The 22,221-nt window shown below is 32.8% G+C and overlaps 2 protein-coding genes across 3 annotated transcripts in view; both read right to left on the minus strand.

Moving 5' to 3' along the window:
* The window catches only part of LOC122052335 (ubiquitin carboxyl-terminal hydrolase 3-like), a 49,408-nt gene extending 36,304 nt beyond the window's left edge, over window positions 1-13,104 (minus strand). The window contains exons 1-4 of the mRNA XM_042613810.1: window positions 12,974-13,104; window positions 12,631-12,774; window positions 12,498-12,551; window positions 2,735-2,840 (exon numbers count right to left, since the gene is read on the minus strand). Of these exons, the coding sequence (XP_042469744.1) occupies window positions 2,735-2,840; window positions 12,498-12,551; window positions 12,631-12,774; window positions 12,974-13,033 (364 nt within the window). The 5' untranslated portion in view covers window positions 13,034-13,104. The remainder of the gene's footprint in view (window positions 1-2,734; window positions 2,841-12,497; window positions 12,552-12,630; window positions 12,775-12,973) is intronic.
* LOC122052333 lies at window positions 3,233-7,501 on the minus strand. Of its 2 annotated transcripts, none has more exons than XM_042613809.1 (2): window positions 5,617-7,501; window positions 3,233-5,529 (listed from the first exon to the last, which is right to left on the minus strand). In XM_042613809.1, exons 1-2 carry the CDS (start codon window positions 6,299-6,301, stop codon window positions 5,381-5,383), a joined length of 834 nt encoding a protein of 277 aa, XP_042469743.1. In that variant the 5' UTR covers window positions 6,302-7,501; the 3' UTR covers window positions 3,233-5,380. Both variants share the same exon structure in this region; 1 of them encodes a protein (XP_042469743.1).
* Window positions 13,105-22,221: the final 9,117 nt, after the last annotated feature.

Below are 22,221 nucleotides of genomic sequence, written 5' to 3' on the forward strand. Positions count from 1 at the left end.
CTCTCCTTCAGTCCCCCTTTCAATTTTCAACATGCATCGCTGCTATAGTGTCAAAGTTGTCTCCATTGTGCAACAAGTTGTCTTGTGTGTTGATCAACGAGAAGAATGGTAAAACTCCATTTGTGCCACTGGCACGACTTAACACTTTAATCCTTGGTTGACTTGCCTATTTTTCATTATAAAAAACAATTTTCCTCATCAGCTTAACATGCAGGTGTTAAGATATCGATCAATAAAAACTATGTATAAAAATTTACCTCAACTTTATAATTAAGTTTTTTTTTCTAAAATGACCATGCAATATGAAATTATCAAACTATTAAAATTAACTATCACAACCATTGTTCTTTCCAATAAAAAATTAGCTTTAAAACTCATAATGTCGTTATACCATTATGTAAATTAATGGTAATAATTCTATGGAGTGAAACCAATTAACATTAGCATATATGTGTTAAGTTTACACTAAGATAAAATTAAAAACTGATTCAATTTACTTCGAATTGAATTAGATATCATTTTTTTAAGTTCAACTATTAAATCATAATGATAAAATAATGAACTATTCAATCAAAACTTTAAGATGCTTCATCTCTCTAACAAACTCAAATGATTTAGTTTAAAAAAATAATTGAAAGTGTAATTTAATGCAGGATGTCCATTTTATTCAAAAAAAAGTCAAACTAACATTGGTCAAATTGAATTTTTCATACTTATAAAAAATTAATAGTATGTAAAAAAAAAATTTATTTGAAATTTATAATCTAATTTTTGTTTTACTTTTATATTTATTATTATATGTTAGTTTAATAAATAGAAATTTGTGACACTTTCCGTGGGTGTTTTAATATTCAGTACTACATTAAGTAGTAACGCATTGATAACAATCTATGGAAACAATCATAGGTGGTGATGGCCAATAAGAGAAGCTTATTCCCTACAACAAAATCAAGTAGACTCCCCTTTAAGTTCAGATTCATGGCCTCTCCCCCTTTTTGATATGATGAACTCATAGGGTAACATAGCTTTCTCTTATAAATATGTTAATCTTGTCATAAATTTTTTGGATTTTCATTTTTGTTGTATCATACTAATCTTGCTTCTTGTTATTAAATTGGTAGTAACTTTCTAGAGATAAAAATTATAGGATTCAATTTCTTTTCTCTATGACATTAATTGCCATTAATCTTAATTCTATTCTATATGGTTAGATATATTTGTTAACTTTTTCTATACGAATATTGGCAATCAAATTGGACACACACATGACACTCAGATGTATTCAAGTTGTTTTAGTATAACACAAAGGAATCATAAGATTCATGCTTGTTTAAATCAACATCACCCTGTTCATTTTTTGATTACATGTAGAAGTTGGAACTTTTATTTCTCCTAGTAATCAATGAAATAGATGCACGGTTTCATCATCATGGTATATGATTATGATAAATAATATGGAATGTCATGCCAAGATTTTGAAGGCCTCAACCTATTGTTGATACGGATACATTATTCTTATTGTCACACGTGCATTGATTTATATACTCTGTCACGAGTGTCATTGAGTGCAACACCATCAAATCAATCAATAGACCTATACCCCTGCAAGACAAGCACAGGGTGCTACTTAAGAGTCAGTGTGAGGGAAATCCAAGTTATGGTCTATTACAGCTAATTTACTTTATTTGATGGCATAGCGTAAAAGAACACTAACAGATATAGTTTATAGATTTATTGCGCTCTAGTTTTGTGTACAAGTTGTTTTCTTATGTGTACAGCCTTGCATATTGATAGTTTATATTTTGTTATAGTTGTGCTCTTTATTCATCGTATTTACCTAAAAAGTACTATTTTACTTACTTTTCACCTGCTTTTAGTTTTGCAGGGAGGTTGCAATACAAGATTAGAGTTTGGTCTTGAAATGTGAAGAAATTTTTTTAAAAAAAAAATTAAATCTCTTGTTGGTGTCATCTTGTGCATCTTATGTCGTATATTTTTGTCTGTGTTTATTATGTAATTGTATATGTAATGGTAATGTAATGTAAATGTGGCCAAGTATTTTAAATTTTGATATATATCAATATGTGATAAGTATACATAAATATTGGAGTTGTAAACAGGATTATATATTCAAAACACGAGAGACTGATCTTTTTTTAAAAATAATATAGGGATTTTTATTAGTTCAAAATTACCACATGGCTTGAGAGTTAACCATTTCTATCAAGAAAAAGTCCCTATCGGGGTGTGACAAGTATAATTCAAGTACTTAAAATAAAAGAAAATGTTCACCAGTTCCAATTATATATATTGCAAAGACGAAAGAAGACTGGTAGTTGTAATAGTTGTCTCATCATATCAATCAGATTACTAAACCTTTATTTCATGTCATTTAACACAATCAATTAAATTTTATCACTTGCAAACCGAAGTGAGCCATAATTGATTCATTCCTTGCATATCTGCATATGCAAAACTCTGAATAATCTCTCAGAATATTAAGGTGTTGATCTAATACTGCAAAGAACTGGCAAATATTCATCTACATGCATATCTTGTATATGCATGCACTCCAATCACCAGAAATATGTACTCCCTATCAGGCATTGATAGAAAGAATAAAGATTATGCACTCAACAATTCCTTAGGGTCAACCATGATTGACTCCAGAAGAAAGAGAATCTTCAACAACGCCACAAGTAGAATCATGAGAGTATCTTTTTTTGTAGCTCACCTAGTTTGATTTGCGAAGTTGCATTTCCAAGAGCATGAAGAACACCAATTGTTCCACAAGCATTACCAACAGTTTGTTTCAAGAAGTATACCTTGTTAATTTGTGCCTGATAGAAAAAGGGAAACCTCACATATCAAAATCACAGAAAGTAGCATATTGCATTAACTCCATATTAAAACTCGCTAGGTAGAATCATTTTCAAGCAAGCATTCTATATTCCTGAATATGGGAAACCTCAGTCATGTAGCAAGTAATGTTCTACTAAGCATACAAAAAATTTATAAAAAACAATTGTACTCAATAATGAACATTACATAGTATGCCAATTTTAAAACTTTCATTTGTGTCAAAATTTTAGCCTTAATCACACGATCAGCAGTATGATCCTGTGTCCAAACTAGACACTTCGAATCCAAAAGGTTCCAACATAAACTCAAATAAATTATAATGCTATATAATTTCATTAAACATCTTGTTTTCCTCCAAATATAAGCCCATAGATATTGAAAGTAAATTATAATTTTGGAGCAACATCTTACAAAAATATAACAAGCATCTTTTTACATTAGATAAGCGCATGGGATTTGCAACATTTATTTAGATTAATTCCATAACTTTTAAGAACCATACAAATAATACTCTCAGAAATTTTTTTTCACATCTCCATTGATACATTTTTATTAGCCACTAGGAATGGACTTGGACTTAAGACTAACATAATTCTTGTTACTCCTTTTTGTTATTATTAGTGTTTTGCTAGTTCATCTCCTCTTCCTTACCCTTCTCTTTCTTGTGTTTTTATTTCCTTCCATAACCCCAGACAAATCGAAGGATAAGAATCTTCATGTCTTAACTAGTGTCACTCACTAATTCTTCTCTTTCCTTCCTCTCTAAATTTAGTGTTTCATCTCATTCTCATGACTGACAAACAAAATCAAAGTATGAGTCATGAAAATATTTCTAAAGGTACACCAAGACAGATCTTATTTTGGTTGTTACCAACAAAACTATGTCAGCAGAGACACAATGACATTTACTTGTTCTAATAAAGTATCAATATCAGTCCATAATCAAAATAATAAATTTCAGTCACACTGATAGTGCTGTTTTGCACTTGCAAACTATAGAGCATATGTTCATGCAATTTGTAGGCTAGAAGAGTACAATATAAGAAATTATGTCTAGTGTAAGCAATGAAACTCCATGTCCTCTCCACTAACTTCTAATAAAACAACAATCAATCTTTATCCCACTAGATGAGGTTGGTTACATGGATCTTTCTACGTCATTGATCTTGATCCCCTACTATATCATCATTTATATTTAAATAAATTTTATCTTGTTTTATTATTGCTAACCAAGTCTTTTTTGGTCTTCCTCTTCCTTGTTTGATATGGACATTTGTCATAGTTTCACATCGCCTAACTGGAACATTATTGGTCGTGTACATGTCCGTACCATCTTAAACGTGTCTCTCGGAATTTTCTTCAAGCGAGGCAAGCAAGAGCGGAGTGAATTGCCTATAAAATAAAAATTAACCTTTCCCAATCTCTCAACTCGGATTAGTAGCACAATTATAACAAAAGAAATTGAACAACTAAAAATAGAAGAGACCAAGAAATTAACTTAATTACAACCTAAATGATTATTAATCCAAGGCACTGAAGAGCACTAGTAGATCTCCTTCGTTACAGGCGGAGAAGTCTCTTATAGACGTTGACAGCTCAGAAAATAGATTAGGAAAGATTACAAGAGTTGTAGTTACAATTGTTATTTATTTCCTACCTCCAGGGTCATTTTATCACTCCTAGAAAATCTTATCCAAGGATGGAAGGTGCCTTCAAGAGGGTTTAAGGCGCCTTCAATTGGTTAAGTTTTTATCCATAGTTATCAAAAGCGAGAGGCGCAAAAAAGCGCTCAAGGGTCTTGGGGCTTAAAGCGCAAGGCGAAGCGCGGGCTTTATGGAAAAAAAGCGTAATAAACAATATGACTCTTATATTTATTAAAAATCTTTCAAAATGTCTTTGAAAATCCAAATAACCAAAACAAATATTCTTTGATGAAGTTGTAGATTATTGAAAATCACAAGTCTTTGAAAATATAATAGAGGAAATATCAAATATCAAAATAATCATCTTCTTCATCTTCATTGTCCAAATCTACGTCATCAGCTCCATCGCTTGATTTGTATCCATCCTCTTCTTCAGTTTCATCATCAAGATTAATTTCTTTTTCATTAACAAGACTAGTTTGAGCTGAAGATAGTTTTCTTTTTGCTGATGCAGATAATGATGCCCCTTTTGAAGAAGCTGCATTTCGAGATCGAAAGCCATATGCACTTTCACCAACCCCAGATGCTCGTGCTACATCACTCCAACGCAAATCTTCACCTTCGTAGACAAAATCATTATCATTGTCTTTATCACTGTCATCCAATTTACCCAACAACCATTCATTACTATCATCTATCTCTGACAAAGTAATAGGATCAATTTTGTCTCGCATGTCATATCTTCTCCTCAAAGCTCTATTGTACTTGATATATACCAAATCATTCAATCGTTGTTGAGACAACCTATTTCTTTTCTTAGAATGCATCTACAAAACAAAATTAAAAAGTAAAAGGTTAAGTTCATAATATAAGTTTTAATATGTATAAAAAAAATTCCAACTTACATGTTCAAAAACACTCCAATTACGTTCACAGCCTGAAGAAGAGCATGTGAGGTTTAAAATCTTCATTGCAAAAGTTTTTAATTCAGGAGTTGATGCACCATAAGAAGACCACCAATCAGCTTAAAATACAAAAACATATAAATTATAAGATTAGCTTTATTACCATCCAATATTAATATTGCATAATCTATTATTTATAAATTTACCTGGTGATTTTAAAGTTCTTTGTCGGATAGCCATTGGCAAACCAAAAAGTCCTTCTGCTTTCTTGTATTTTTCCAATTGATTCGTGATCTTATCTTGTAAATCCTCACCTCTCACTAATCTGGATATGCACTTGTACAAACCCTCCATCACTTCTGTATCATTTTCTATATCAGAGTTTGAGTAAAAACACTCTGGATTCAAGAAATATCCAGCTGCGTGCAAAGGTCGATGGAGTTGAATGTTCCATCTTTTGTCAATGAGTTCAAAAATGCTACGATATTTCTCTTCATTATTGTTAAATGATGCAGCGATAGCTTCTTTGGCCCTGTCCATTGACTCATAGATATAACCCATAGGAGACCTTTTTTCACCATCTACCAGCCGTAATACTTTCACCAATGGGCCACCAACCTTTAATGCAAAAACCATATTTTTCCAAAAAGAAGGCATCAATATCACTTCTGCTACACGTTTTCCTGCAACCTCCTTAGAAAATCGACTATTTGCCCACTTTTCAGATGTAAACATCTTTCTCAAATTTGCTTGTTGTACATGAAATCGCTTTAAAGTTAAAAAAGCGGTTGCGAAACGTGTCTTTGCGGTTCTTACCATGTCTCTCTGTCCAGTAAACTCTCTCATCATGCTCAATACTTGTGGTCTGTTGTAAATATAACCATTAACCATCAACGCTCGTTCATGCAATTTTCTGAGATGAGGAATTTTGAATATATCCTCGAGCAACAAATCTAAACAATGTGCTGCACAGGGAGTCCAGTACAAGTGTGGAAATCGGTTTTCCAAAAGACGACCTGAAAAAACAAATAAATTTAATAAAAAATATTAAAAATATAATTCAATTATAATTGAAACTTGAAAGTAACAAAAATTTAAAATATCACCTGCACTGACATTACAGCATGGATTATCTGTTACAATTTAAACCACATTTTTTTCTCCAATGCGATACACAAATTTAGAGAGTAACTCAAACATCTTGTCCGCTGTGTGAGAATAGCCTGAAGCATCAACTGATTCGACAAATACACTTCCTTTGGGACCATTCACCAAAAAATTTATAAGAGTCCTACCCTTTTTATCGGTCCATCCATCTGCCATGATTGTGCACCCAAACTTAGCATGATCTTCTTCATGGGATTTGAGAAGCGAGTTCGTATTTGCCAACTCCTTCTTCAAATACTTAACCCTCACTTCATGATATGATGGAGGTTTCATCCCTGATCCAAATTGTCCAATAGCTTCAATACAAGGCTCAAAAGAATCATATTTTACAGCATTGAAGGGAATTCCAGCATCATACATCCATCTTGCAAATTTCTCAACTGCAATATCTCTTAACTTCTTTTTATTTTCATCAAATTGTCCTTTATTTTTTGCACGTCTTTGCTTGACAATTTCATCGACATCTTTCATAAAATAAAGGTTAATAGGTCCAGTTTGTTTGCACTTTTTACCTTGGACCGTAGGATGGTTGCTTGAATCAGATATTGGTCGTTTCCCTTTCACTTTAGTTTGATGATCATCTTCTTCATGTTCTTCCAAATCTTCCAAATTATCAACATCATCAGAATGAGGAATTTCATCCATTTGATTCTTCAAATTACTCTTTTTTTGCATGAACTCTCTAATTTCTTCTTTAACATGCTCGGGACATTTCGGACAAGCTTTTACATTTCTATTGCCCCCAACTAAATGTAGCTTGTGTCGATAAATTCCACCATTTGTTATTTTATCACAGAAAATACAACCAACAACATTTGGGTTTTTAGGATCCGAACATGTTGCATAATTCCAAGCAATATCCTTTCGAGTTGATGAAGTTGTTGTATTTGACATGGTTAAGAATCAATACTGCTGAAAATGAAATCAATAATAATGATCAATCAATAAATACAATGAAAAACAGGAAAAAAAAATTAATTATAGAATATAGAATACAAATCTGATTTATATGAATTAAAAAAATTTAGTAATTTTTTAAATTTAAAATTTATTTTTTATATATTTAAAATTTTAAATCTAATTAATACAATTTATCAAATTTGTTTATTTTAAATATATTTTTTATGTATTTAAATTTTAATTCTGATTTACTGATTTATTTGAAATTTGAATTAATATTTTTTTATTTTAAATAAATTTTGTATATATTTAAATCTGATTTATATAAATTAATTAGATTTTTATATTTAAAATATATTTTTTATATATTTAAATCTAATTAATAAAATCTATCAGATTTTTATATTTTAATTTTTAAAAAAATTTTTATGTATTTAAATTTTAAAACTAATTTACTGATTTATTTGAATTAATAAAATTTTTTAATATATTTTTTATATATTTAAATCTGATTTATATAAATTAATTAGTTTTTTTATATTTAAAATATATTTTTTATAAATTTTAAATCTGATTTATATTAATTAATAAACTTTATTAGTTTTTTATATTTTAAATATATTTTTAATAATTTTTAAATCTGATTTATATTAAGTAATAAAAATTATTATATTTTTTTTAATTTAAATATAATTTTATATATTTTATTGGGATAATTTAATTAGACTTTATAAAACCTATTCGAAATACCCTATTTAAGTGAGGAGTTCTTTAATTTAATTAAATGCAAAAAAAAAAACAAAACAAAAAAAAAATTTGACGCTGCGCTACAGGGCTCACGCCCGACCGCGACACCGTCGCGGCACCGAAACCGTCGCAAGACGCTGCCGGAGGCGTCTGGCGACGATGCCGAAGCCGTCGGAGGAGTCCGACAATGCCTCCGGCGCTGCCGGAGGCGTCCAGAGCCGCCGGAGGCATCGCGGGTCGCTGCCGCTGGAATTGTCCCGCGGTGCTGGAAGCTTCGCCGGATGCCTCCAATGGCGCCGGAAGCGTCGCCGGACGCCAGAGAAGCTTCCGACGGCAGGATTTCACCGAAGAAGATTTTAATTTTCACAGGAAGAAACGAAAGCAAGGAAAATACCTGGAAGGGACGATCGCGGCGACGTGAGGAAGACGAAGAGGCAGCAGCGATTTAAAGCAGAATAGCAGATGAACATTAATGAGGTTGTTTAGGGCTTTAAACTTATAAACAAAACAAATCAAAAAAAAAAAGGAAAGTAGAGAAAGTTTCGCGACGCGCAGCGAAGAGTCGTGACGCGCAGGGAAGCACCGCGACGCGCAACGAAGCGCACGCTTCTTGGAAGGCTTGCGCTTCCGAGTTCACAGAAGCGAGCCGCCTTCGCCTCGCTGCGCCTCGCGCTTAAGCGAGTGAATCGACCGTTTTTTACAACTATGGTTTTATCCGTGCGAAGATAAAACTTTATCTTTGTTAACGGTTGTCGGAAGGCGCCTTTAAGGGCTGGAAGGCGCCTTTAAGGGTTGGAAGGCGCTTTCATACTGTTCATCGAAGGTGCCTTCCAAGCCTTTGAAGGCACCTTCAGTACTGTTCAAAGCCTTTGAGGGTGCCTTCAGCACTGTTCATCCGAAAATGATTAACTTCCCTTGTTAATCATTTTTCGCTCTGTTCGCTTGGGTGATGCTCTGGCCATCCGGAATTGAACTCACCCGAACCCAACTCCGGTCTTTTCCTCGAGCAACCTTCCTCCCCAGCTTCTAAGTGTGCAGGGCTCCGCCACGCGCATCCTTCTCGTCCACCGATGTACTCTTTTACAGCACTTCGTCCTTCGGATGCATCGAGCCCGTCGACTCCCTTCCTGTGTCATCCTTCTCGCTGGCTGCATCTTCCACTCAACTTCTTGTGTTCCTAAGATCCTGCACCCTTAGACACAAGGATAAAACATAACAGGACCTAACTGAACTTGGTTGACCACATCAAAACTACCTGGGGTACTTACATATTCATCATGTCTTAAAGAAAATGATATGCATCTAATAGGTTGTATGGATATTGGATATCAATTAGTGAAAATATATAGATAAAAAAAAACTAACAGTTCGATACACGAAGCTCCCACCAATGCAGGGTCTCGAGGAAGGATTTATTGTACACAGCCTTACCTTACTTTGTAAGAGTCTATTTCCGATATTCGAAACTCATGACCTCTAGGTCACACAGTAGTAACTTTACCATTGTGGCAAGGCTCCCCTTCAATTAGTAGATATAGATGAAGAAAATTAACAATTGTTATGTTTTATTAATCATCGGTTGTGTTAAGTAACTGTGATAGTTCAAGCTACAATTGCATTCACAAAAGATCCCAAGTATCACTTAAAAACCAAGAACATTGACACCAAGTACAACTTCACAAGAGATATGTCTGCATAAGAAATTCAATATATCTCCCGACACAAGATGATTACATATCCTTTCACAAAGCTCATATTTAGGGATGTTTTTAATAGTAATGTTAAATATTTGGGCCAGCATAAAGCTTAAAGTAATTGTGATTTACCTGTTGAACAACTTGTGGTTCTTTCCCTTTATATGTGTTTAACAATATTTATTATTTTATGTGAACGCCTACCAAGTTCAACATTTTATTTTAGAGAGGATATGCATAAATATATGTACACTAAAACTAAAAGATATGTAGAAAAGATATAAGATTTCCTTTTCACAAAAGCAATCATCTTCATTACTTTTGGAGGATTCAGACGAAGAACATTAAAGTTTAATTATTTACATGATAATTTAGAGTTTAAGCTTAAAATATTAATGTCTCCACCACATTAAGGAAAAGTGGTCCTTAGAGTTAACCATAAGTGAATGTTATAGAAAATAATTGACCCTCCCTATTACCATGATGAGGATTAAACAAAGAACAAGAAGTGTATGTGAATTTAAATTACACATTTAGTATGTTAAAAATTTAAGACATGCAATATTATAAAAAGCTAAGACATACACTCCATAGGAAAGAAAAATACTATAGTATGCAATTCATGATGCATGCATATTTTGAAATAACGTATCCAATGGGTGAAACAATCGAAACATATCATTCTCGAAAGTTACCAAAACACAATATCATTCGGCACATCTTCCACTGCTTGGTCTTCTTCCTCCTTTAACCTCTAATCAATCACCAACACCATGAAACATCAACACGATATCAAAATAATGTCATTCCAATTAAGGACCAAAAGTCTAGCACGGTTCAAGATTTTAAACCTTAAATGCATGTGTTAATAAAGGGTAAGAAAACCCATGATCTCAACTTTGTCAGTGTGAGACCCTACATATAATTAATACCCTGATTGTGTACCCTTAAACTCATGTTTATTTCTTAGAATTTATATTTAGTGTTTGCTAGTTTATAATATTTTCCAAAGGATCATATATAATGTAATCTCCTTAGATACTCTAGAAAAATAGATTAAATAAAAAGTGCCAGGATAGAGAAAGAGACGGGTGATACTTACAAACTAATTATCACACTGTTGTATTTATGGGTCAGCTAATTATATTTATTTTTGTAATAAAACAAATCTGAGTACAAATAATAATACAATTAAATAACTAAGGCCACAAAGAGATACAAATTTTATAAATGATTTAGGGTATAACATACATGCTTAAAAAGTTATTACGCATATCCTCTTAACATACGTGCATATTCTCAAAGTATACTAACCACACCCTTTGATCAATTATGCACTATTTAGAGATAAGAATATCAATTGATCCCATCATATCTGTTGGAAGATTTAAGAATAAGGTCTGAGTCACCCATGAGGAGTCAACCTAGTTCCATTTGGAAATTTGCAGTTATTTCATCTATGTGAGTAACAGAAATTTGCAATCAATTCATCTATATAAATTAAAGAGAATGCAAAATAGTGATTTATAACAAATAAATATCATTTCTTTTTCCCATGATATATAGGGTATATTTACCTGAATGGAGAATATGAAGGGAAGAGGGAAAGTAACAAGAAGGATGTACAGAGTGATAAACCTCCATATGTAATTGTCATTCTTTCTCTCTCCCTCCTTTTTCACCCAAACGAAACTCTTAGTCTCTACAATGAAAAAGATATCCAAGTTGTGAACAAAAGATTTGTATATTGTGACCTCTTCTTATACTATTGACACAATCAAAGGTGATAGATTTGTTTTCAGCAAGAGAAACCAATAAGTAAGACTTCTCCTGCAATAATGGATAGGATGAGCGTCTGCTGCATTTATGCTTTCATAGTGTATAACACCAGAGTACTCAAAATGTGAACACTGAGTATCACTCAGTATTCCTTTTACAAGAACCTGTCTGGTTGGTCATTTACATGTTCTCCCACCTGAAAGTTTAATGTAGCACAATCTATTTAGAGTCCTCCAAGAGTCTTCAATTGATCTTGTAGAGTAGTTTGGCTCTTGTTGATTATATGGGACTTCCCTGTCTACTCTTTTAAACTATTATAGTAATTACTTTGTAATTATTCCTCACATGATGCATTTAAGTGAGTTTGGCTCACTTTTCCTTTTCAAAAGGAAAAAAAAAAAGAATATTAATGGTCATAAGAACTTCTTGAATAAAACAAGAAAAAACATCTTAACAGTCACTAAGCCTACTCTTACGACTATGACACAAGGGTTAAGCATTCAACATGACTTGGAGCATTTTTACAATAAACTGAATGTATATCTTTAGAAACCGATTCCAAATTCTCTATTGCAGATACTTGGCTATCATAACAATTTGCAAAAACTTTGGCCATACACAATCAAAGAAACACATAACATATTATAGAATCCGTCTTTCTAGCTTCATGGATCCCTATATAGACTTTGAACAATTAAAGATTCACAGAAGAAACAAATTGCATCGGACGACACATTAATTACCCTCGAGCAGAGATTAGTATGGATAATCCGCACAACTTGCAATATGTATATACGCACCTTATTTTCATCTACTGGGATCAGCTTTGGATCGGCTACCCTCTCTGCTTCCGCCTGGACCAACCAGGAGACCAAATCCTACGTTAGAAAACAAAATTCTTAATAAAAACAATGAATCGCAACAGAGTGTGACCTCCGAATCCGAGTCAGAAGAGTATGGAAACAGGAACAGCACAGCGAGCACAGGCTTAGGCACCATCTCCAGGAGTTCCTCCTCCAAGCCATACACGTCGTTGAACTCCACTTCGCCCTCCGGGACACCAAGACCCCAAATGAACTGAGATGAAAAAGAAAAACAAGATCAATTTTCTGTCGTATTAGATGAAACAAATAGGAGCAGTTTGGCTATTTCTTTCTCTAGGAACGATGAGAAAAGGCAAAGAACAGATTGTAAAAGCCCGAGAAAGAAAGAAAGAAAGAAAGAAACGGATCAGGTGAAGAGATGCAGCAATAACGGAGGCGGGGGAGAGATGAACCTGATTCATGACATCGGGGTTTGCTTCGAGGGGAAGCCATCGTTTCTTTTCTGATGCCATCTTCTCGTTGCTCGACCAGATATGAGAGCATACAAGGTGTAACAAAACATCACAGGCAATCGCGAGGGATGTAAATATTTGTGCCAATGGGCCAGTGGCGGATCGGGCTGGCTAAGGAAAGCAGTGATGTAAATGGATGGAGCTTCAGTTTTCAAATGGCTTAAACGACTTCGGCCCATGAATCAGCATGAATTAGCGTTTGTGAATAAATTTGATGTTCAATTTAATAAAAATTTATTTATATTCATTTAATATATATATAATTAATTAAATAAATAAATTTAAATAACTCATTAAATTAAATAAATAAGCTTAAACACATATATATTCAGTTTGTAAATATTAAACAACGTTCGTAAACAATATTCACAAAATATATTCATTAATAGGACTCTTGTAAATATACTAAATAAACAATAAAATAAACAAATAAGTTTGAATTATGAAGCTTAATAACCAATCAAATAACTAAAAGTTTCAAATAATCAATCAAGCTTGAATTAAGAGATTAATAACATCTAAATGAACTAAGCTCGAACTAAGCTTAAGTCAAACTTAAATTAAGAGCTCAATAACATCTAATCGAATCAAGCTCATGTTAAACTTCAAACAAGCTCAAATTCATAAAAAAATAAATCAAGTCAAGCTTAAACAATCATTTCAAAAGCTTAATTTATTTTAAGTTCAGCTCGGCTTAGCTTAATTAACTTATCAAATAAACTTGAACACCCCTCAATTCGGCTCAACTCATTTACAACCCTAAGCCCACTAGCTCAGTCTTAGACTCTTAGTTAGCTTCAACTGTCAACTTCAATGGCATGAGGTCTGGCCAGCATGAATCTAAACCTACTTACGAATCGAGCCAAAATCGAAACCAGACAGTGAACTAATTATCCATTGATCTAGTTCAATAGACTCAATTGACAACGGGCTTCTAGACATGGACCGATTAAAGGTTGAGCCCCAAGTAAATCTTCAGTTAACCGTCTATTTATTTATAAAATGTTTTTTTAATTATTTTAGAATTTTTAAATTATTTAATAATATTTTAGTGATATTAATGGTATAGTTTAATATAAATTAACTCATTTGTTTAAAATCTTTTAATATAAAAATATTGTTATTAAATCAATTTTTTAATTTATTTGTCTTAAAAACCATTAAATTTATTAATCTAACTCTCTTAATATTATTTATTAGTGTTATTTTATCTTTTTTATTATAAATTATTTGATTTATATGATATATCTAATAATAAATTTATGATATAATTTATTTAACAATAAATTGTATATATATAATAAAGATTATCAAACATATAAAATTAATCAAAATATATAACTTATGGTAGTAATATATAATAATATTAATGTTAGCTAAAATTTATTAATATAAAACAAAATTAAAGATGATTCAAAATTTAATATAACATTATTTTGATTTATTTGACTCTCAATGTTTTTTGGAAGCTCAAACACAAAAATAATAAAAGTATTTAATGAACTACATTATTTTAATTCAGAAAAATAGATAATTGATTATTTCGAACTATCAATTGTAACTGAATTAGACAAATAAGATTAAAGGTCGATATGTTAAAAATAGTTGAATCGATAATTCCAAGCCGTCGCACGATTAAGTCGATATGTACCCAGACTCAATATTCTCTTAATATTTCAAAAAAATATATTTGTCAAGTTATTTAAAAAGGTAGATTTAGTTTTATTTTTAAAAAAGAATTTGTTAAAAAAACTAGTGTTTTTTATTTTCAGCTAGTTGTTTCGGGAGTAAAGTAGAGAAAAATCCCCAATCAAAATTTGAATTTTGCATGCAATCTCCACTCATAAAAAACTTTGTTTCCATTCCCTGCATGCAAAGTTTTATTTGCTTCAACTCCCTCATGCAAATATTGTGACCTAAATTACCCCTCAGATTTTTTTTTGTACAAAATATCCAAAAATGAGTATAATTTAAAGAAAATATAGTATATTTTTTATCCAATTGAGTATCATTTAAAGAAAATCTAGTATATTCGAGTATATTTTTAATTAAAATTGTCCTTCATATATTTTAGGTATAAATAGTCTAAAAATAAATATAATTCCTATTTAATTTAGCATTTTAAACTAGAATCGAGTATATTTTCTATTAAATTGAATATGACGTTTTTCCTATTTAATATAATTCTTCCTAAATTCATTACCATTTGAAAAAAAATCTAGTATATTTTTCATAGTATCATTTAAAGAAAATCTAGTATATTTTACATCTAATTGAGTATCATTTAAAGGAAATCTAATATATTTTCCATCTGAGGTGGAAAAAGAATCGTACTCAATTTGATAAAAAATATACTAGATTCTAATTTAATTGTACTGAATTTAAGAGCATTTGTACTCATTTTTAGACTTTTTATACTTAAAATATCAAGGGTAATTAGGTAAGTATATTAGACCAGGGAGTGAAAAGAAAGATTTTTTCCAATGGGGAGTGCATACAAACTTATATTTGCTAATGAGGACTGCATGCAAATTTTCCCGGCCATCCAAATATTTGTTGGGAACATGAGGTCCCACCAAAGATAACTAAAACTAAAATTTTTAACTTGTGTCAATCAAACATTCCTTGTATGTTAAAAAAATAATAAACCTAATTAACCTCATTTATAACATTGGGATGACGCCCAGAACCTTCCTTGCATATTAGAACATTAGATAAAACAATTAGATGAAGCTAAATTAATATTCATGGATCAAAAGTCGCTAGGTGCACAAACTTTTTTTTTTTTGTTTTGTCCCGTCTAAATTTTACATCTCTATTTGTCTCCCAGTATTTTTATCTTTTATTCACTTAACTAGAGATGATTAATTCAATCGTAAATAAATTTTTCATCGATGATCAGATAAATTAGAGAAACACAAATGAGTCATAGGAACGATCAAATACCATGAGAGATTTGAGCACCATAGATATTTATGGTAGGAAATAGGAACGTGGACATACCCATATTGCCACTTTTATTTGGGACAAAATGTCCCTTTTATCCCGAGGAGCGTCTAAGGATGATATTGAGGGGTTTTTGTTCAGATACATGAGATTCATTTTCATCATGTATGGAAAAACATCCGGAACGAAAAAGGATTTGCTTTGTGGATCTTACACGAAGGTTCATCTTTATAATTTCACGCCAATAGCAATCTCTCCTCTCCGAATTCCACAGCAACGAGGTATGGTTTAATTATTTTATACAATTTTATTATAATTCTTATATTGATATCAGAGTATTATGAATTATATCGTAGTAGTCGAATTTTCCGGCCACAGGGTGCCAAGTCATGGAGGTGACTAGAAGGCGGAGTCCTCACAAACCCTAGCCGACATGCCCTTGTGCTCCTGCGGCCGACAACTGTGTGTCACATCAGAAGAGTACCGGAGATCGTGTTATGGCAGAAGGATGTCGATGGAAGAGTCATAGGGAGATCTACGACAAGGTCGCAGGGCTGTGACTAAGTCGCTCGCCGACAACAAGAAATCGTGACAACCTCATGATTTCCACCGGAGCCAGGCTCATGTCACATAGGTATGTTGGCAACGACATTTTTGGAGCCGGCGAAGGTATCCCAGCTGGCCGGCGATGTGTCAGTGGCTGGGACATACTGAAAAGTGCTGAAAATCACCTCTCATAGTTTTTGCATAAACTGTCAATGACGATGTCATTGGGCCAAGGGCGATCGACATCCGACATGAGGAAGGACCGACGATTGTCATGGTGAGCTAGCAATTGGCCGTCATGGCCAGCAACCGCGTCTATCATGATTGGCAACGGTGTCTATCGTGACTGTTAGAGGTCATGTGGAGATCGTCGTAAAGAAAGTGGAGTAAAAACATATGCTACAGTAAATATAAATATGACGAAGCACAGCGTTGGAAGAAAAGTTTGACTTTTACAAATTAAACAAAATAAAAAAAAATAAAAACGAGAGTAAATCTTCTCTCACGAAAGAGATAAAGAAAAACGAGAAAAAAATATTTATTTTTCCTTCTCTCATGAAACGGAGAAAAAAAATTTTAAGTTGAATTTTTTTTCCTTTCGTTTGTATTGGTCTAATTTTAAACCAAACTATTAATTAATTTAATCAGATTAATCGAATCAGACTAAGATTTAATTTAAATAATTAGTTAATTTAACCATATCATTTTAGTTCCATTAATTAGATCCCGATCTTGTTTAAACCAGTAATTGGTTTAACTGAACTAGTTTGATCCAAAGCATAATCAAATTTGGTCAGATTAACTAATAGGTCAGATTTGATTAATTGGGCTTAGATAAGATATGATTAAATGATCAGATTTATTCTATTGAGTCAAACTTGATCAAATATATTAGATTTATTCTAATGGGTCAGACTTAAATCAATGAGCATTGATTTGATCAAACAGATCTGAGTTTACTCAATAGGTATGAGATTGACTTAAATGAGCTTAGATTAAATAATAACAAAACATAGGTATAGAAGATTCCTGTCTAATTAGATTAGTTATAACGAGGACAATAGATCAAGTTTAGGATTTGGATTCCCAATCGACTGATCCAATAGTACAGTCGACTTAGATTCCTAAACATTGAGAAGATTTATTTTTTTTATTAATAATGTTGGTTTTATACCTGTATAAATTGAATTCAGCTAATTTTTATACTAGTTAGTTGATTTTGTATTGACTTATTTAATTTCAATTTACATATGAGACGACCGATTACCACCTTGACTCGTTGCGAAGTGCGACGAAACTAGCTGAGGGGGAAAATTCAGGAGATAAAGTATAGCCCTGATTATGAAGTTAGTGGACACATTGGACAGCTCGATAGTTTATTTTAGAAATTTGAGCAGGAAGATTTTTCAATATTGGACAATTACACGATATGGACTTTAATGCGTTTATTGCTGGTGTATCCCAAGATGGTAGTAGACTATGTATGAGCAGTGGCGGATTTACACATGGACCCGGGGGGGCCACGACCCCCCAGTCCATGTGTAAACTTTATTAATATTAGGAATAATATTAATTATGAGTAATAATATTATTAGTAAATATAAATTAAACATTTTGATTAGAAAACATATATGAGTTCCGAATTTTGCAAGAGGCGGTGGCGTCGTTGCAGCGGCTCCTCTCTTCGGTGTTGTTGAACCAATGATCGTCGGATGTTAGACGTGGAGCGGTGGAGGTCTAGTGCGACGAGAACATTCTCAAGCCCTATTTGAGAGAAAGGTGCAATTTCCTTCTACTCCTTGCTCCTTAGTTCTTAGGGTTTTGAAACTCTTAAGTCTTAAAAGTTAAAACTGAGAAGGGAGAAAGAAAAAGAAACTATTTTTTTTTATGTTTCCATGTTCTGATGTTCATTTCTAGTTTTCTACCACACTATGAAGGTTAGCTGTTAGGACAAATTCATATCTTCATTTATGAATGAGGCAAACTTGCAAGGTAAGAAGAACATACACAAAGGACGGGGGAGATAAATTTCCAAAGTTCAAAGATCAAGATTCCATAAATTTTGTGAGAAAAAAATCTTAATAGTACATCACATAGTCCCCTTGTCCAGTTGTCTGTTTGCTGCTAAAGGGTGAGGTTGCTTTAGAATTTTTTCTAAATCCTATAATATATTCACTCACATACAAATATATTATATTGTAATTGGCATCCAATATCCATGATCCATCAATGGTCCTACTATTTAGCTGTCGTGGGCCATGGCTTTGAAGCAACCCTTGCAGCTTCTTTCCCAAAAACAAAATTATCTAAAGTTCAATTTTATTAGATTCCTTATTTTGTTTGCTTTTCTCTTGTTTGTTGCATTCTTTGATTTTGTTTGGCTTTCTCCCACTAAAATGATTAATTTTAGACATTTTAATCAAATCTTGTTATTTAGAAATTAAACTACCTAAATGGCTAAATAGTTGAAATTAGAATTGTTGATTTAATATTTGATGAAATGATAAAAAAGCATGATTTTTTTTTGATGATTTGTTATTATTCACTAACTTAATGTTTTATTTAATATTGTTGTTATTAATTATTATTCACTTATTTGAAATAACATGAGTTTTCATTGTCAAAGGCTTCATATACTTCAAATGAGAAAATTTGTTACGATTGATAAGTTTTTTCAAAGAAAGAGAGCAAATGAACATGATCCAGCTACTCCTATATCCCCATCAACAAGATCAAATAACAATGATCTTCCATCTGAAATCCCCCCTAAAAGATTCAAAAATACAGAAACAGAAGAGGTTGATCTCCATTCTTTAGAGCGTGATCCAAGATTGCGTCGACAAATTTGGGAATATCATCCTAACCAACGAGAGGAGATTCGTCAAGCTTATTTGAATTTGAAGGCATATCAACCTATTCTTCGAGAATACCAGCTAAAGATAAAGCATATTGTTTTTCATGTTTTATCTTCAACAAGCCATCAGGATACTCAAATCAAACTGCATTTACTGTTGATGGATTTGATAATTGGAAGAAAGTTCGAAATGGAAAAGCTTGTGTTTTCCTAGGCCATATAGGAAAAGATAATGTATCTTCACCCCATCGTAATGCTAAAAAGGCATGTGAGGATTTGATGAACCAACCACAACATATATCAAGGAGATTTGACAATTTTAATGATGAACAAGTCGCAACTAATCATCTTTGGTTAAAAGCACACATACATGTGGTGTTGTTGCTTGCACTTCAAGGAATTCCATTTAGGGGCCATGATGAGAAATCTAGTTCATCTAATTGTGGTAATTTTCTTGAATTTTTGGATGTGCTAATTATGTACAATGACGAACTTTCAAAAGCAATTGCGAAAGCTCTAAAAAATGCCAAGTATACAAGTCACGATATTTAGAAACAAATACTTCATGTGATTTCCATGAGAGTGAAAAATGTAATTCGTGAAGAAATTGGAGTTGCCAAGTATTGCATAATTGTCAATGAATCTCGAGATGAATCAAAAAGAGAGCAAATGTCTATAGTATTGAGGTTCGTTGATACTAATGGATTCATTCAAGAATGTATTTTTGGGCTTGTTCATGTATCTGAAATTGCGACTTTGACTTTAAAGAATGTCATATATTCTACTTTGGCTCACTATAATTTGGATATTCAAAATATTAGAGGTCAAGGTTATGATGGTGCTAGTATTGGTTGCTACTCGGAAAACCTAGAGGTTCCACTGTACAAAAATTTTGTACAAAGGTCTGAACCTTTTCCTAGCTACCATGTGTTCTTTTAAATTAAATTTTGGATCGCCTGCGGAACTTAACACGTTTGATCCAAAACTTAATCTATTTGTTCTTTTAGGTTTTGACTTGGATCTCCTGCGGAACTTAACACGTTCGACCCAAATCACCTTAAGTTATTAATTCCATTAAATATTAATTTCCATAATTGATTCCCAGTACTGACATGGCGAGGCACATGGCCTTCTTGGATATAGGAGCAACCACCACCGACTAGACAAAACATTTTATGGAAAGCTAATATTTAATTTCCTAAAATAACTTTAGGTTAACCGAAAGGAACAATCAAATCACAAGGAAAAGAAATAAACATAAGAACACTACATCGAAAATAAATTCAAAATACTAGAATCGTAAGCCTCTTGTATTTGGTATTATTTCCAAAAATAACTAGTATGATGCGGAATGGAAAAATTACTAGTTATACCTTCTAGAAAGACCTCTTGATCTTCTACCGTATTCCTCTTCTAACCTCGGACGTTGTGTGGGCAACGATCTTCCGAGATGAGAAACCACCAATGCACCTTCTTCTCCTCCTAGCTAGGTTCGGCCAAAACAAAAGAGCTTCACCAAAAATGAAGAAAAAACCACCAACCAAGCTCCAAGGGATGCAAGCTTTCTCTCCTTCTTCTTCTTCTTCTCCAAGTAGTATCCGGCCACCACAAGAGCTCCAAGCCAAGGAGAGTTTCGGCCACCACAAAGAGGAAGAGGGGAAGAGAGGTTTGTTGGTTGCTACTCGGAAAACCTAGAGGTTCCACTGTACAAAAATTTTGTACAAAGGTCTGAACCTTTTCCTAGCTACCATGTGTTCTTTTAAATTAAATTTTGGATCGCCTGCGGAACTTAACACGTTTGATCCAAAACTTAATCTATTCGTTCTTTTAGGTTTTGACTTGGGTCTCCTGCGGAACTTAACACGTTCGACCCAAATCACCTTAAGTTATTAATTTCATTAAATATTAATTTCCATAATTGGTTCCCAGTACTGACGTGGCGAGGCACACGGCCTTCTTGGATATGGGAGCAACCACCACCGACTAGACAAAACCTTTTATGGAAAGATAATATTTAATTTCCTAAAATAACTTTAGGTTAACCGAAAAGAACAATCAAATCACAAGGAAAAGAAAAACAAAAGAACACTATATCGAAAACAAATTCGAAACTCTAGAATCGTATGCCTCTTGTATTTAGTATTATTTCCAAAAATAACTAGTATGATGCGGAAAGAAAAATTACTAGTTATACCTTTTAGAAAGACCTCTTGATCTTCTACCGTATTCCTCTTCTAACCTCGGACGTTGTGTGGGCAACGATCTTCCGAGATGAGAACCACCTAGCACCTTCTTCTTCCTTACAAGTTTCGGCCATCAAAACTTCTCCTAGGATGAAGAGGTTCGGCCACCACCACCATGCTCCAAGGGATGCTAGAAAAGAGGCTTCTTTTCTCTCCTTCTTCTCCTTCTTAGTTCCGGCCACCAAAGCTATCTCCACCATGAGAAGGTTTCAGCCACACAAAGGAGAGGAGAGGAAAGAAAGGGCCGGCCACACCCAAGGAAGAAAAGAGGGAGAAAAATAATAGAGTTGTTCATCCATGAAGGCACCTCTAATCTTTTATAATCCTTGGTCTTGGCAAATAAGGAAATTTAAATAAAAACTTCCTTAATTCTTTTGTCATGAAAAGGAAAATTTATTTAATTAAAAATAATTTTTCTCTTCTAAATTTACAATGGTCGGCCATTATACAAATCTCCAAGCAAATAAAATTTTAAACACAAATTAAAACTTCTTTATTTGCTTCTGGAAATTTATAAAATTTTTCCAATAATTTTATCCCTTCATGATTGGTTAATAAAAAGAAATTTTATAAATTAAAATCTTTCTTTTAAACATGTG

The sequence above is a fragment of the Zingiber officinale genome, chromosome 3A (genome assembly GCF_018446385.1).
Source record: "Zingiber officinale cultivar Zhangliang chromosome 3A, Zo_v1.1, whole genome shotgun sequence".
Lineage (NCBI taxonomy): Eukaryota > Viridiplantae > Streptophyta > Magnoliopsida > Zingiberales > Zingiberaceae > Zingiber > Zingiber officinale.